Source organism: Phocoena phocoena, chromosome 20, assembly GCF_963924675.1.
Source record: "Phocoena phocoena chromosome 20, mPhoPho1.1, whole genome shotgun sequence".
Lineage (NCBI taxonomy): Eukaryota > Metazoa > Chordata > Mammalia > Artiodactyla > Phocoenidae > Phocoena > Phocoena phocoena.
The window spans coordinates 30378375-30396176 of record NC_089238.1 but is presented as its reverse complement, the minus strand read 5'-3'; the positions used below and the strand labels follow the sequence as shown (position 1 = coordinate 30396176).

At 41.4% G+C, this 17802-nt stretch overlaps 1 protein-coding gene across 1 annotated transcript in view; it reads right to left on the bottom strand.

Annotated features, from left to right (window-relative positions):
• The window catches only part of LPCAT2 (lysophosphatidylcholine acyltransferase 2), a 64630-nt gene extending 49386 nt beyond the window's left edge, over nt 1-15244 (bottom strand). Inside the window, exons 1-6 of the mRNA XM_065899023.1 lie at nt 14993-15244; nt 6500-6639; nt 5000-5217; nt 3575-3687; nt 1606-1666; nt 478-536 (exon numbers count right to left, since the gene is read on the bottom strand). Of these exons, the coding sequence (XP_065755095.1) occupies nt 478-536; nt 1606-1666; nt 3575-3687; nt 5000-5217; nt 6500-6639; nt 14993-15163 (762 nt within the window). The 5' untranslated portion in view covers nt 15164-15244. The remainder of the gene's footprint in view (nt 1-477; nt 537-1605; nt 1667-3574; nt 3688-4999; nt 5218-6499; nt 6640-14992) is intronic.
• Between the last annotated feature and the right edge of the window lie 2558 nt (nt 15245-17802).

Here is a 17802-nt window from a genome sequence, read left to right as displayed (position 1 = left end):
ACTTGCCAAGTGTCACACAGCTACGAAGTACTGAGCCCGTAATTAAACACCAAGCCTCTTCCAAATTTATCCTACTACTTCAATCCTTCTCCACCAGTAATGACCAGTGAATCAGGAGATTTCTCCTTCTAAGCTTAATGAAAACTACAAATTTATGAGAGTTTTCTGAAGTCCAGTCTAAGAGACCCTGAATCTGAGACTTAACCATACCATCACAGTGACTACAGGGTAGAAGCTAAGGAAGTGTCTTCCTATAGCTTAGTAATAGCAAAAGCAATATGTCAAATTGGTATCAACCAATATGTGCCTATCTTGCAAATTTTTAAAAACTAAATTGTAGCAAGGAGAATGAGTCTACCCATCTGCTCCCACCATTTATCTATTCATCTATTTTATTTATTCAAACAAAAGGGGTCCTAGAGAATTTGTGCTGTTTGGAATGTTGAGATTCTTCCCATAGTAAACTACGATGCTTACCAGCTTGTTTGGGTATCTGAGGAGAACTGGCTGCACTGGAACTCCTGGAATGAAGGCCCCTATAACCATATAGTGAAATTTTATAACATGCTCTTTATATGAACACAAACTTTACAGTGAATTAAAAAATTAATAATAAATGATGTAAATATGTTAAATGTTTTAAGAGTACATATAAACTATTGGCTAAATGTTGGTAAATCCCTAGTGTTAGCCAAAATGACAGATTTTTGAATTCAGAAATATGTAAGCAAAATATTAAATGTTATGCCTAAGTCACTTAAAATATTACTTATATCTCCATTTGTTTTCATTTGCCAAATACCTATTATTCAACAGGATTAAAAAAAACAGTAATGATGAAACTAAGACAAAGAGAAAATAAAGAGAAGAAAATCTAGTTGAAACCAAATGCTTGAATGCTAAACTATCATACTTGCTAGAAATGAGTTCTAACTTTGGCTCTGAGCATTCTAGCAGCCAATACAAAAACATTTTAAAGTATTAATAATTACTGTGAAATGACATATGAAATTACAAATTACTATAAAATTCACAACTTCATAATATATATATTTTTTTTTTTTGCGGTACGCGGGCCTCTCACTGTTGTGGCCTCTGCTGTTGCGGAGCACAGACTCTGGACCCGCAGGCTCCGCAGCATGTGGGATCTTCCCAGACCGGGGCACGAACCCGTGTCCCCTGCATTGGCAGGCGGACTCTCAACCACTGTGCCACCAGGGAAGCCTTCATAATATTTTAAAAAGGAGTGAACCTTAGAAGGAACTGAAGGTATTTTAATGACAATTGAAGTAGGTTTTCTAACTTGATGACATAGGACCCCAAGTGTCTGTGAGGGTTATCTTTGGAGGAAAAGAAAAATCTGCTAGTGGCTTCTGCTCAAACACACACACACACACACACTGGACATTCCAAGGAAGAAGGGGTTATGATACCAAAAGAGAAAGCAAAGGAGTGAGTTCTGTGGATCCACATCATTCAAAACATTTTATCAGAAAATAAGAAATGCTCCAAGCAAACTGACAAGTTATTCTGTATATTTATTATCAGATCATTGAGAAATCTTCCATACTACTTTGTCACAATACATAATTTAATTGATCTCACCTGGTTTAAAAGTAATCAAACAGGAACGATTAGTACAAGTACCTTCTGGGAAAACTAGTATCTTGGGAGAAAAGGAATAGATTTAATATTTCAGTCTAATTAATAGATTAGCTCTTTACTTGCTTTCTTAAGACTTTGCAAATAGTTGCCAATTTTTATAAAGCAAAAATAAAATAAAAGGCTAACACCTGATTCTAGTGAAAGCTAGAATCTGATTATTCGGTTTTGCTCTAAAAGAAGTGTAGTCTGACCATTAAGATAACTAGAAAATGAATTAAAGCTTTGAAGAGAGAATACACATAGTAAATATTTCTTAATGATGATGCTAATGATCTGAATAGACTTCGAAGAAGATGTAGACCCTGAATCATGGTCAAAGTGTGCATTTTAGGCAACATTAAATGCTTTCTTCTACTGCTGTACACCCTTAACCAAATCATTCCCTACTTCTTTGTTTCAGTTTTCCCATTAAATGATATTCCCTCTTACAACATATAGCTTTGGGACGTACCGAGAAAAAAGGAGGAAATGCCTACAATATGCTTTATGCTTACTTCAATTCGTTGACATATGGAATACAATTTAATGTCCTTTTTTGAGGAGGTGTTTTTACTTTTAATATACTTCTTTATGTTTTCCACACAAAAGATATGCAGTACAGTTCCTCATTAACTGAACAGCATAGCAGCTTCATTTTTCTGAAGCTTTTAGAATTTAGCAATGAGTAAATTGCTAGGCACATAAAACAAAAAAGAAAATCCCTGCACTAACAGCAGTTAGTAATGGGTATTTTATAATAATTAGAGGAGGAAAACATTATTAAGCTAAATTGTCACGATAACAAGTTATTTTTAAAATAAAAATTATGAATAGGTGCAGTTCCATCCTCCAATTAAAAAAAAAAACCAGGTTTCCTACCCCAATCGGATACAATATCAAATATGATTCATGGAGTGGATATTCTATATACTATGAACAATAAATTAATATAGAGTAAATCATAAAATCTCAAGAACTGGATGGGGCATTAAAAGTCATATAGCATCTCTAATGCTTGAATTCTTTTTACAGTATCCCACCCAAGTTGTTGCTTAGCCAATGCCTGAACATTCCAGAGAGAGATTCAGACCATTCTAATTCTGGACAGAAAACTTGAGATGAGCAAAATGAACTGAAATCTACCTACTTGTTAACTTTCACCCACAAGTCCTAGATACATTCCTTGGAGCCAAGAGCAAAATCACACCCTTATTCCAAATGTCATTTCTTCCCAGTGACTTTTTAAATCATTCCTTACATGCCTTGGTTTCTAAAACTTCCTGGTTGGTCATATGCCTCTTGGTACTTTAACAACTACAAATCACCATGAGTGGCCAGATCACCTCAGGACCATGAGTTCTGCTAGAGATCACTTGTTTTCACCTGGGCAAAGATAGAGGGGTACTTATCAGAATCACCCATGAGGCTCCATTTATGCAATAAATGTTGCCCCTTCCACACCTTCAAAAAGCATTCCAGGGGAAGGAGGTGGTGGGATGGTAAAATGTGAAAAAGTTCTACAGGTGATTCTAATATGCCCCTGAACTAAAAAGACTGTATAAATACACTTCAGATAAACTTAAGATTTTAATCATTTTCAAAATAAACCCACCATATTGTTGAGTATAACTGAGCTTCAGTATCTCATCTTTAAAAGGGAAAATAAATTCAGAGGTAGAGAATTACTTTTTATGACACAAAGTAAAAACCAGTTCAAAGAGTTTGGAGACTAAAAAAGAATGATACATTTAACTCCACAGAGTATCTCATGGGGAAGAGGACTTTTTAATCCTCACTCATTTATTCTGCTTCTAGACATCTAGCAGAAGGTATCCCCCAGTATTGGATCTGTGGATCCAAATGAGTATGTATACAAGTGTACAATAAATAAACTTTCAATATATTTAAATAAACATCTACTATGTTTTACCTGGGGCCATTCCCCTCCTGATGTGGCTCGCCTTATTATTTCATTTATTGTGTTTTTTCGAGAATCTGGATCTACACGGGACACCAACACTGGTTGCAGAGCCCGCAATATTCCTTTAAAACAAATGAAAAGTCACAACTAAGTCATTTTTGGGGCTAAAGCTACTACAGCAATGATACCAGATAAATCATAAAACAAATTGTATGGAAAATTAAAATGATAGCAAATCAAAGAGAACAACTTAAAAAAGCCCTCTAATTCAAAGTTTATTAGAACTTAGCTTCCAGCTTCAAAAGGATAGGTGGATATTTAGACCTAAAAATATTTCACTGATTTAACAGAAGTTAGCAGCAGGAATATGAAAAGAAGCAAATGCAGTTTTCTCCCTAAAAGACTTCTTCCTCAATTGACATTAAACATTTGGAATATACTATAAGATTATCTTGTTTTATTTCAGGAATATCCTGCAAACCGATTATGTGAAGTCATAGTACACGTGGGTAGGAGGCAATTATTATTTATCTTACTAAAATTTTCAGCACAATAGTCTTTTAAGTAGGTAGCTTCCTAGCACATGCAAAATAAACCTCAATTTACCAAAAGACTATTGCTAAACAACTTTTGGGGAAAATGTCATATTACACAAAGCAAGGTGGTTACCTTAAGAAAAAAAGAGAGAGAGAGAGAGAGAGCCTGTCTTTCTTAGATGAATGATAAAGCTGTAAGAACTACTATTATTTCTCCAGAGTACCAAGGCAACATCAGGCAGTTTTCACATGCACTTTCTCACCACTTGATGCTTGGCAATAACCTTGGGACAACTGGTAGCAGTTACTTGGAGACTAATCCCCTGGGGAGAGAGCAAAGCATCTGGTGGGAAAAACATTTCACTTGCTTCATTATTTTTTATGGCAGGAAGCATTAATTGTTCCACATCATAACTTTCAAAGAGTTACACATTTGTCCCTCATGGAGATCTGGACAATAATGAAGAAAACAGAGTTAGGAGAAAAGACTTAGTGCATTTATTTATCAGTCTAATACCCTAAGGAGAAATTCACTGAAATAGCATGTAACCAGTGCTTTCACAGATTCTTAGATTAAATTCTCTCTCCAAAAAATCTACCATGTTTGGTATTTAAAAACTGTTCTTTTTGGCATATTTAGGAGCAGAAAGAGGTGATGGTGCAGTGACAGAGTTTAGACTTAAAAAGAATGATAAGGGTACAGATAGGGAAGTCTTTAATCTTTTTTCATAAATTCATTCTTGTGATATAGTACCTCATTAAAAGCAAGGAAATATGTTTGAAGTGTTTTATTATTTTAAAGTTTTTTAAAAGTCTACCAATGAACTATACATGATTTTCTAAATTGAAAGCATGAACATGAAAATATTTTATCTCTGTTATCTTATAAAGTACTTACTGCCAATCAGAGGCACCTGCACATTCTCATGTCGAGATACTATAGAAGGTAACCCAGCCACAACACAGGCAATTCCATCAAAGAACGTTGAATGAGGGGCAACAACAAAAATTGGTGCTTCCACGGGACTTGCAATCTTTCCTTTCACGGTAACTATAAATCCCATTGAAAAGAACATGGCATGGCCTAGAAACTTCAAGACTGGCTGAGTAATTTTCCTTTGGAAATAAATACAAAAAAGGACATAATTAGCTTTGCCAACTACAGCTAACAGCAGGGTTTTACTCTAAAGCACAATGCAAAAACCAAGACAAGCTGGAGCACTTCATTTTAAAACGCGAGCTAAGAAGTATAGCTAACACTTCAGTGGAGCTCTTTCTGCCAGGCACTGTTCTAAGTAATTTATGCATATTAATTTCTTTAATCCTTAGCCCAATTTTATGAAATAGATAGCATTTATTATTATCCCCATTTTATAGACATGAAAACTGAGTCCCAGAGAAGTAATTTTCCCAAGGCCATGTGGCTAATAAGTGGCTCCTTTATTCTGTGACTATAAAGTAACAAGAATGAATCTTAAACATGCATCCACCACTGAGAAATCCAAATCAGTACTGTCCTTCAAAGGAGTCACCTTGGAAATCTATATTTGTGTAACAAGGATGCTGCTACCTCCCAAAACACTTTTAGAACCGGTATGTGGAAATTGTCCTCAGAATTATTTTAGGAATAAAATTTTAAAAGTAAGCCTTATTACCTATATCATTATAGCCCTTAGACATCATCAAGAATCTTAAGAAGTAAATTTACCATCTCACTTCTCTGGAACAAAGAAATTTCAATTCCAGAAATTGAATTGTTTACTCTTTAAAAAGAATCTGTCATTAAAGATTAGTTAATTCATCAAATTGTGCCAGGAATTGTGTTGGACACACAAGACAAGTAAGATCCAGTCTCTGTCCTTGATAAACTCAGTTGAGTAGAGAAACAAAAAAATAGCCCTGGAAGTACAAACACATGACAGACATCTCAGTATGTGAATAAGCATTATAGCTTTGCATGAAAAATGTCTCCCATAAGACATCCAGTGGGAGCTTTAAAAAATGGGCTTCCTATAGAATTCTCTCAAAATTCACATAATAATATAGTGAGGCGCTATTAAGCAACTAACTCCTGAGGATGTTTCTCTAACTTTAATTTCACGGTAAGGAGAAGTGAGACACAGAAAACCAAAGAACTTTTCCAGAGGGCACAGGGAAATGACCGATCTCTCCTTGCCCTGTAGTTTAGAGTTGAGATCTCTATTTATTTAAAGATAAAGAGCTCATCCCTTCACAGAATTTCTATACCTCCTATTTTTTATTTTTAGTGACACAGCCTGTAAAAACTATATTCCAAAATATCCTATATTCAGAGTCATAATTGTTGTTCACTGACTAAACTTTGACAAACTCTTCTTTATCTTGATTTTCCTAATATTTAGACATAGTTATTTCTTACCTCTTCCAACCAGTTATTGGGTGGGTCAGCTTTTCAGGACAGCATGTTGTTGAAATTGCAGCAAATGGCCACGCCAGTAATAAAATTAATGCCAGCAACAGGGCACGAATTGGAAGCAGGATAATTCCAAGAAAGAAAATCTGAAATCAAATTTGATTAAAAAAACAGATGACATTATTTTAATGCTGTAGTTATCAAACAGAAATACATAAGAGGAAAATCTTGTGCTATTCATGCATTCACTCAAAGATGAATTGGGCATTACCCTATACCAGACAAAGATCTAAGCACAAAGAAAATAAGACATTGTATCTGACCTCACAAAGCCTACAAAGCAGCAAAAGAAACAGGGAAGAAAACCAAGTACTGCCTGATCTGTATATCAATGAATGTGAATAGGGGCTGCTGGGGGAACAAAGAAAAGGTTTGTTGGACTTAGTAGTCAGGGAAAGCTTCCTGGAGGAGTTGAAGCTGAAACGTCTTGCTTTAAGAAGCAAGCAGAAGCTGGCAAGGTAAGAGGGGGAAATAGTTTTTTGAGAGCTATAAGTAGGATGAATATTAGTAAAGGCATTAGAGTGTGAAGAAGTAAATGTATTATTTTATATACCTGCCAGTCCTTTATAACTAACAATAGGAGATGGGGGAGGAAATACAAGAAATAATAAAAACTAAATAAGAATAAGAATAAAAACTAAATAAATAAGAACAGCAAATAATACTGAGTGCTTACTATGTACCAGACACTCTAAGCACTTGGCATGTAGTAAATTATCTGAGTCTTACAACCTTAAGCTGTTTTACATACAAGAAAGGAGTGGCACAGAAGGAATTAAGTTAAACTGCTTAAGATCACACAGTGAGTGGCAGAACCAGGATTTGAAACCAATGTGGTTATAAAGCTCTTGCTCTTAATCCTATGTCTTTCAAGTGAAATAAACTATCCTTATACATCACAAATTGTCTTCTTTTTTTTTTAGCCAATTACACTACTCAAACAGTGCTGCCCTTCTCGTCTCTATTGGCCCATAATGTGAATCTGAGCATCATCAAATAATTTATGAGAAATGTCAAAAATATTGTAGTTATCAGATCTCTATCAAATTATATGTGTACATGTGTATGACTGAATTAAAAATTACATACAGGGCTTCCCTGGTGGCGCAGTGGTTGAGAGTCTGCCTGCCGATGCAGAGGACGCGGGTTCGTGCCCCAGTCCGGGAGGATCCCACATGCCGTGGAGTGGCTGGGCCCATGAGCCATGGCCACTGAGCCTGTGCGTCTGGAGCCTGTGCGTCCGGAGCCTGTGCTCCGCAACAGGAGAGGCCGCAACAGTGAGAGGCCCACGTACCACCAAAAAAAAAAAAAAAACAAAACATACAAGGAAATATACAGATCTTAAATGTATAATCAATGAGTTTTGATAAATGTGTACTCTTGTAACCATCACCTCAATCAAGATACAGAACACATCTGCCACTCAGAAAGTTGCCTCATACCTCTTTCAGTCAATCCTTATCCTCTTAGGCAACGAATGCTGGATGTTTATCATCATATATTATTAGTTTTGCATGTTCTTGAGTGTCATATAAATGGAATCATACATTATGCATTCTTGTGTGTCTCACTTCTTCCACTTAACATAATGTTTTTGAAATTCAACTATGTTGCTTTTGATGTCAGTAAGTCATTCTTTCTGACTGCAGAGTATTATTCTACTATATGACCATATGACAATCTGTCTATTCTCCTGTTGATGAACATTTGGGCTGTTTCCAGTTGTGGGCTATTATGAATACAGCCACTACAAACATTCTTCTACAAGCCATTTTGGGAATAGTTGCTTTCGTTTCTCTTAGGTAAATACCTAGGAGTGGAATTGCTGGGTCATAGATGTAGTTTAACTTTATAAGAAACTGGCCAAACAATTTTCCAAAGTGGCTGTATCATTTTAAAGTGTTACTGGTAGTGAATGAGAATTTCAGTTACTGTACATCCTTGCTGACATTTGGTGTTTGTAGTCTTTTATAAAAATCAATTTTACTAAGGCATAATTTACATAAAATAAAATGCACCTATTTTAAGTATGAGGTTTTCAAATGCATAACCCTATGCAGACACCACTATAATCAAGATATAGATCATTTCCATCACCCAGAAAAGTTCCCTTGTGCCTCTTTGGGGGTTTTTTTTGTTTTTTTTTTGTGGTACGCGGGCCTCTCACTGTTGTGGCCTCTCCCGTTGCGGAGCACAGGCTCCGGACGCGCAGGCTCAGCAGCCATGGCTCACGGGCCTAGCCGCTCCGCAGCATGTGGGATCTTCCCAGACCAGGGCATGAACCCGTGTCCCCTGCATCGGCAGGTGGAGTCTCAATCACTGCGCCACCAGGGAAGCCCCCCTTGTGCCTCTTTGCAGTCAATATATCCTCAGTGTATAGCAACCACTGACAGTCAGTCTTTCTTTCACTATAGTTTTTGCCTGTTCCATATTTTCATATAAATGAAACCACACAGTATGTACTCTTTTATGTCTGGCTTCTTTCACTTCATATTTTTGAGATTCAACCATGTTGTCATATGTATCAGTAGTATAGTCTTTTTAATTGCAGAGTAATATTCCACTGTATGAATGTATCACATTTAATCTATCCATTAATCTGTTCAGGGACATTTAGCCTATTATAAGTTTTTAGCTATTATGAGTAAACATTGATGTTTGAGTCTCTATGTGGACATACATTTTCATTTGAATCTCTATGTGGACATACACTTTCATTTCAATTGTTGGGCCAGGATATGCCAAATTGTTTTCCAAAGTAGTTGTATCATTTTATATCTCCACCAACAAAGTATGAAATTTCCTGTTGCTTCACATCCTCATCAACATTCAGTGTTGTCAGTCTTTGTAGCCATTCTAGTGGGTGTAAAATGATATCTCACTGTGGTTTTAATTCATATTTCCTTGATGAACAATGATGGTGAGCACATTTTTTCATGTGCTTATTGGTCATCCCTTTAACCTAACTGTCTGTTCGAGTCTTTGGCCTATTTTTATTGGGTAGTTAGTCCTTTTCTTATCAATTTGTAGGCGTTCTTTATATGTTCTATTTACAAGCCCTTTTTCAATACATGTATAGAAAATATTTTCTCCCATTTCATGGTGTGCCTTTTCATTTTCTTTATTTTTTTTTAATTTAATTTATTTATTTTCATCTGTGTTGGATCTTTGTTGCTGTGTGTGGGCTTTCTCTAGTTGCGGTGAGCTGGGGCTTCTCTTCATTGTGGTACACGGGCTTCTCATTGTGGTGGCTTCTGTTTGTTGTGGAGCATGGGCTCTAGGTGCGCAGGCTTCAGTAGTTGTGGCACACTGGCTCAATAGTTGTGGCTCAGGGGCTCTAGAGCACAGGCTCAGTAGTTGTGGCACACGGGCTTAGTTGCTCCACGGCAGTGGGATCTTTCCGCACCAGGGCTCAAACCCGTGTCTCCTGCATTGGCAGGCGGATTCTTAACCACTGAGCACCAGGGAAGTCCGCCTTTTCATTTTTTTAATGGTATCCTTTGATGAGAAGAATTTTAATTCTGATGAAGACTAATTTATCAATTTTTATTTTCTGTTTAGTTCTCTTCTGCATCCTTTCTAAGAAATCTTTACCTATCTCAAGATCATATTTTATATTTTCTTCTTCTTCTAGAAGATATATGAGTTTTGCTTTTATGTTCAAGACTATGATCCATCTTAAATTACTTTCTGTGTAGTGTGCAGAAGGGATCAAGTTTCTTTCTTTTTTTTTTTTTTTTGGCTGTATGCGGGCCTCTCACTGTTGTGGCCTCTCCCGTTGCGGAGCACAGGCTCCGGACGCGCAGGCTCAGCGGCCATGGCTCACAGGCCCAGCAGCTCCACGGCACGTGGGATCCTCCCGGACCGGGGCACAAACCTGCGTCCCCCGCATCGGCAGGCGGACCCCCAACCACTGCACCACCAGGGGGGAAGCCCGTCAAGTTTCATTTTTATCCATAGATTTATCTACTTTTTCCAGAACCAATTCCATCCCCCCTCCTTTTTTTTTTGGCTGTGCTGCGGCTTGTGGGATCTTAGTTCCCCAACCAGGGATTGAACCCTGGCCCCAGCAATGAAAGCGCCGAGTCCTAAACACTGGACTGCCAGGGAATTCCCCAGAACCAATTTTTGAAAAGACTTCACATTCCCCGATAAATTCTCTTGGCCACTTTGTCAAAAATCAATTGAACATACATGTGGGCTCTCTATTCTGTTCAATTGATCTATTCATCTGTCCTTCCGTTGATCCTACCCTCTTAATTGCTGTAGCTTTCTAGTAATTCTTGACATAATGTAGTGTATGTCCTCCAACTTTTTCTTTTTCAAGTTTTTTTTGGGCTAATATAGATCCTTTGCATTTCCACATAAATTTCAGAATTAGTCAGTTTCCACACAAACAAAAAGCCTGTTGGGATTTTTGTTGAGATTTCAGTGAATCTATAGATCAATTTGGGAGGAAATATCATCTTAATAATGTCGATTCTTCAAACTTATAAACATGGTATATCTCTTCATTTTACGTAAATCTTCATTAATTTCTCACAATGGTGTTTTGTTGTTTTCATTGTAGTGGTCTTACGTGCTTTTGGTTAATATATTCCTATGTATTTCAGGTCATTTTATTGCTATTATGAGATTATTTAATTTCATTTTGCAATTGTTTGCTGCTAGTATATACACAAAGTTGATTTAAAATTTTAATCTTTAAACATTATTAAGATGACAAAATCAATTCTGAGTAACTCTCTCAAATTAAAAGGATTACCCATTATATTGCCATTTGGTAATATGTCATCTCTGTAGGAAGGCCTTCTTTCAACACTCTACTGGGATTATTTTCCTCTCTGGACTTACTTCATAGCACTTACTAAAACATGGAATTGTATATTTCTATACTTGCTTGTTTAACTTTTTCAGTGAAATACAAGCTTTAAATAGGCAGGGTCCTTATTTCTCTTGTTCATTGCTATGTCTCCAGGGATTAACAGTGTGCCTGGCACATAGTAGGCATCCAACAAATATTTTTGGTATGGTAAATGACCCCACAATTACAACCACTCATTTTAATTCCATATTCTATTGAGGAAATAGAAGCTAGGCTAATTTTTTATATGCCATTGTGTAGCAGACCCTTAAATGGTCAAAAAAGAGAAGGGGAGCAATAAAGCTAAGCCCTATAATGAGACACAAAAGTCACAACAGTCCTTAAGCAAGACGTTGATCATCATTTAGGATTAAATTTAGTCTGATTTAATCATATCAAATCATACTTAAATGCAAGTATATCAATCTTTTAAACTGGATAATACAGACAACATTGTTTCTCAATCATGTCTATTTAAATTTTCCTTTTACCCAGACTGTTCAAGCCATTGAAACTACCTTGGAATCTCTGGTCTACATGCATTTTTAATTTTTTTTTTTTTTTTTGCGGTACGCGGGCCTCTCACTGTTGTGGCCTCTCCCGTTGCGGAGCACAAGCTCCAGACGCGCAGGCTCAGCGGCCATGGCTCACGGGCCCAGCCACTCCGCGGCATGTGGGATCTTCCTGGACCGGGGCACGAACCCGTGTCCCCCGCATTGGCAGGCGGACTCTCAACCACTGCGCCACCAGGAAAGCCCGCATTTTAAATTTTTAAAAAAATATCGAGACTATATTCATTTCTATCCAATCCAAGTGGTAAATTTTAAGTGCAGTATACAATTGTAGATAACAAAGAGCATAACTATCAATATTAAGATCAGCAAACAATACCAGATTCTTTCACACATTATCTCACTTAAATTTTAATCCCTCTTCCATGTATTATTATTCCAATTTAATAGATGAGGAAAGTGAAGTTCAGAGAGGTTAAGTGACTTGGCCAAAGCTATACAACTAATAAATGGCAGGGCCTGAGCAGGTTTTCTGACTAAGACTAGTGATCTTTCCATCATCCTACAACTCTTGCAGGGTTATTTGAAAGTGCTCTCAAAATGGTTGCAGACATGCTATTAAAAAAAACCCAAAAACTCAAAAAACTTAATAATTTACTCCAGGTACAATATAAATACTTATAAATATGCCACTTTGAGCCTCTCTCCAAAACATGAAGCCAAATAGACGGACATGACTTTCATTTAAGTATGACTGATTTGACTCAATCAGACCAAAAGGAACCTTGAATGATAGTCAATGTATTTATTATTTCAGAAGTTTTAAGATATAAAGAGAATATCTATCCATTTAAAGACATGAAGATCAAATTTTTAAACATTTAGTTTCTTTACAAAGAGGTGTTACTACATTCACTATCTTCCTCTTCCTCTCTCACATCTTTCTTCAACCAGACACCCATCTACCATTATTCTAACCACCACCCCATACTGCTTAGCCAAAAAGTGCGCATGCGTTTTTTCCTGAAGATATTCACTTAACCTGCTTCCATCGTAGAGAACAACAGTCTCAGGGCACACAAGTATGCCGTGCAAAAATTACACTATTTCAAATCCAAAGTAAATAAATGGGTGAGATGGACAGGAAAATATTAAAACCATTTTTCCATGCAGAACACAAAGGACAAACGTAGCTTGCATAGTCTATCTTGTTCTCTGATCACTAACTTCACCAAACAGGAAGTCCAAAGAGCGAGTGTAAGTGCTAATGGTAAATGCAGCGTTTTACAAGAAAAAGGAAAGGACAGGGAACTTCCTTTTTGTATGTAGCTGTTTTTAAGAATGAAAGAAATTCTGAGCTGCTTCTCATCCTTGAACGTAGAAGTGTTTGGGTGAAAACTGACTCAGGACCAAAAACTCTTGAATACCTTAAGCTGCCCCATATTATCCCTTTTCTTAGACTGTGATTTCCCGTCCTTGATGCCCCTGCTCAGCCAGAGCATCCCAGCCTTTCTTCTTGTTCTAATTCCAGACCTGGGTTCCCTGCCTTCTCCCTTACTCTTCCCATCCCAGACTGACTCCTCTCCTTCCCTGCGGCAAAGCGAAAACTTCCCCAAACCCACTCTCCTGTGCTACGATGACCTCCCACTAGACTTTCACACACTCAAGTCGAAGTTCTCCCACAGTCGTTCCCTCTTCTCGGCATGGAATGTTTCCACTGCCAACGGCCCGCCTGCTCAGCCTCCTCCTGTTTAGGACCTTCCTCCAAGGCCCACCTGTTCTTTGCGTCTTCTTTTCTCACACACGCCCCCAGACCATCCTCCTAGGGCCCTCAATTCTCCCTCCCGCATCTCTGTCCCCTGTAGACTCATGGCCTCTTCAAAAGCCCTCTCCTCTCAGATCCACACCCCTGTCTTCCTCAGAGCCTTGCTTCCCAGACTCAGCCACTCCCCGCTGACAACAACCTCCCCTGACAGGCCCAAGCTCCCCTCAGACTGCCTCCTCTCTCAGACCCACGTCCCCCCCCGAATCTGCGTTCCCTGTCAGACGTCCCTCCCCTGGACCTTAGTCCTCTGTCAGACGCCCCTCACCTGGATCTGCGTCCCCTGTCAGACGCCCCTCACCTGGATCTGCGTCCCCTGTCAGACGCCCCTCACCTGGATCTGCGTCCCCTGTCAGACGCCCCTCACCTGGATCTGCGTCCCCTGTCAGACGCCCCTCACCTGGATCTGCGTCCCCTGTCAGACCCTCGCCCCGCACCTGGATCTGCGTCCCCTGTCAGACGCCCCTCACCTGGATCTGCGTCCCCTGTCAGACGCCCCTCACCTGGATCTGCGTCCCCTGTCAGACGCCCCTCACCTGGATCTGCGTCCCCTGTCAGACGCCCCTCACCTGGATCTGCGTCCCCTGTCAGACGCCCCTCACCTGGATCTGCGTCCCCTGTCAGACGCCCCTCACCTGGATCTGCGTCCCCTGTCAGACGCCCCTCACCTGGATCTGCGTCCCCTGTCAGACCCTCGCCCCGCACCTGGATCTGCGTCCCCTGTCAGACGCCCCTCACCTGGATCTGCGTCCCCTGTCAGACGCCCCTCACCTGGATCTGCGTCCCCTGTCAGACGCCCCTCACCTGGATCTGCGTCCCCTGTCAGACCCTCGCCCCGCACCTGGATCTGCGTCCCCTGTCAGACGCCCCTCACCTGGATCTGCGTCCCCTGTCAGACGCCCCTCACCTGGATCTGCGTCCCCTGTCAGACGCCCCTCACCTGGATCTGCGTCCCCTGTCAGACGCCCCTCACCTGGATCTGCGTCCCCTGTCAGACGCCCCTCACCTGGATCTGCGTCCCCTGTCAGACGCCCCTCACCTGGATCTGCGTCCCCTGTCAGACGCCCCTCACCTGGATCTGCGTCCCCTGTCAGACGCCCCTCACCTGGATCTGCGTCCCCTGTCAGACGCCCCTCACCTGGATCTGCGTCCCCTGTCAGACGCCCCTCACCTGGATCTGCGTCCCCTGTCAGACGCCCCTCACCTGGATCTGCGTCCCCTGTCAGACCCTCGCCCCGCACCTGGATGCGCCTCGCCGCGCCCAGCCTTGTCTGCTGCACGAAGGGGTTGCGCACGGGCGGCGGGAAGAAGGACGTCTGGCGGGGCACTCTGGGCGGCCGCTGCCCCGCGTTCCCGACGCCCGCGCCGGGTCCCGAGGCCGCCACCGCCGCCGCCTCAGCGCACCGGTTCATGGCCGAGCCCGGCGCCTCACAGGAGCGAAGAGACCCAAGCGGCGCGTGCGAGCTGCCGCTGCCGCCAAGGCTTGAGGGGGATCAGCTTAGGAGTCCGGGGTCTTTGCGCAGGCGCCAAAGTTACCTACCCGCCCTCCGGTCTCGCCCCGCCCCCTCCGGCTCTGAACACGCCCAGGCCCTGGCCCCACCCCCTGAGCACACCCCCCACCCTTTTAGGTTGTCCGGCTCTTCCTCTTGGGGTTAATAGCTCAGCCTCCTTGGGGGTGAAGGTCTTTCCTTTAGAGCCAGGCACCCCACAATGAGAGACAGTTTAGGCTGAGTTCTCTGCTTTAGGGTCAGGCGGACCTGGATTTCCTTTTGCTTTTTTTTTTTTAAAAGAAATTTATTTATTTATTTTTGGGTGCGTTGAGTCTTGCTTGCTGCCCACGGGCTATCTTTAGTTGCAGCGAGCGGGGGCTGCTCATCGCGGTGGCTTCTCCCATTGCAGAGCACGGGCTCTAGGCGCGCAGGCTCAATAGTTGCTCCGCGGCATGTGGGATCTTCCTGGACCAGGGCTCGAACCCATAGTTCCCTACACTAGCAGGTGGATTCTTGACCACTGCGCCACCAGGGAAGCCCCTCCTTTCGCTTTTACTGGCTCTTTGACGTTGGTCAAATCACTGTCTCCATGAGCCTCCGCTGCCCCCTTCGTAATCGGGGATAAATGGAACTCACATAAACCACCTGAATCCAGCAATTCAAGTAGCAACCCCTGGGCTGTTCCTGTAAGAGGGTTAATTATCCAGGGTGGGTTTGATTTCTGGTGTACGTTTTGGTTTTGCTTAAACCCGTTTGGGTGGGATATTTATCAGTTACCGCTGACTCCTGACTAATATAGAAATTGGTACCAGGAGTGGAATCTCTTTCACTCAAAATATGGACTGACAATGGGGAGATAGTTCTCCAAAGGAAAATTGAAGCTGCGATTACTAGAAAATGACAAAACCACCACTGCCCTCTGCACTAGATGAGGAACCTGGTCTCAAAAAGGGAAGTGACTTGGGCTGTGGCTCCACTTCACCCTGAAGAAGTTCAAGGGCCTTATCTGGACCTTTGTTGGTGGGGGTTAGGGGGAGGATTTTCCCAGGACCTGAGATCAGTTGATCAAGCCCTGAGTGGCTGAGAGGCAGCTGGAGATGGTGGATGATTTATCTTTACTGGTCAACTCCTCACAGCAGGCTGGAGGCATGATGAGAATCTGACTCTGGGCCCTGGGACGGCTGTTCCTTCCAAGGTGTCCACTGTAGAATCTCAGAATCTTCCAACCCTACCAGATAGATGCAGCCTTCAGCTACTCACTTAACCTCTCTGAGCTTGCATACTCATCTCAGAATGGGAAGACTAATTCCTACCCCATAGGATTGTATTGGGTTGGCCAAAAAGTTTGCTTGGGTTTTTCCACACCACGCTATGGAAAAGCCCGAATGAACTTTTTGGCCAATCCAGTAGTATCAATTAAGTAAAATAATGCATGTGTAGTGTTCATAGAAAAGCACTCAAGAAATGGCACCTTTTAGGTATTACATGGTGGAGCAGCTGAATTTTCTCAGTATTTAACAGAGAACCTTAATAACAACATATTACAGCCGGGATATAAAGTGCCCCAGCTTTGGGGTCTTCAAGTTGAGGGTGGCAGACCCTTATGGTTCTTTAGCACAGAAGGCAGTCTCTCCAAGAGCCCTCAAGGACCGGAGCGATTAGGCAGGCCACAGGAGAAAAGAGGACTCCACCAAGGTCACTTCCAGAGAGACCTGTGCACTCATCATCCCCTTCCCTACCAGCCCCACCATGAGAGGCCTGAAGTAATAGTCTGTCGGAGCCAGAAAGGGCCTCTGAAATAACCCCAGGCCTTAAGTTTCTGTTCTGTAGCAGCTCCAGAATTTCTATATAGGAAGGGATTAAAGATGGGCAATCTGCTGGAGAGGAAGGTAAGGAGCTTACCCATTAATAGAAGCTGTGTTTAGAAAGCACACACATTTCTCCCCTAGCTGAGTTTACTTAGAAGGTTTTGGGGGAGGTGAAGGTTAATGCTGCTGAGGGAGATAACTCAGCTTCCGGCTAAAGCGCCTTCTCTAGGTCATCTTTGGCCTTGAGTCAGGATGTTACCCAGTATCTATGGTATCCTGGGAAAATCACTTTTCTCCAAGCCTTAGTTTCCTTATCAATAAAAGCTGACTAATAATATTCTCCCCTCTTTAGGTTGGTATAAAGGTTAAATGAAGTGATGCACGTGAAATGCCTGGCATACAGTAAGCATTCTATTAATGGAAGGGGTATTACTGTTGTTCACTGTTATTAGTATTAGAATTGGTGTTATTGTCAATGAAGAAACTGAGACTCAAGAAGAGAGGAAACCTTGAACAAGGCCCTGCAATTAAATAACAGAAATGCTGCTGTTCCAGGGCTCTTTCCACGGGACAGAGGGACTCCAGCTCACCCACCCTGAGTCTCTCACTGTTTATTTGGGCATCTGTGACCTTTCCAGCATATGTTACCTGTATGCTGCAGGGAGCGGAGATTTAGACTTTCTAAGTTTCCTCTTCTGGCTGGGGCTGGGGCCCCTCTCTAGTCTCTGCTAAAACAGCCGGCCAACATGGCCA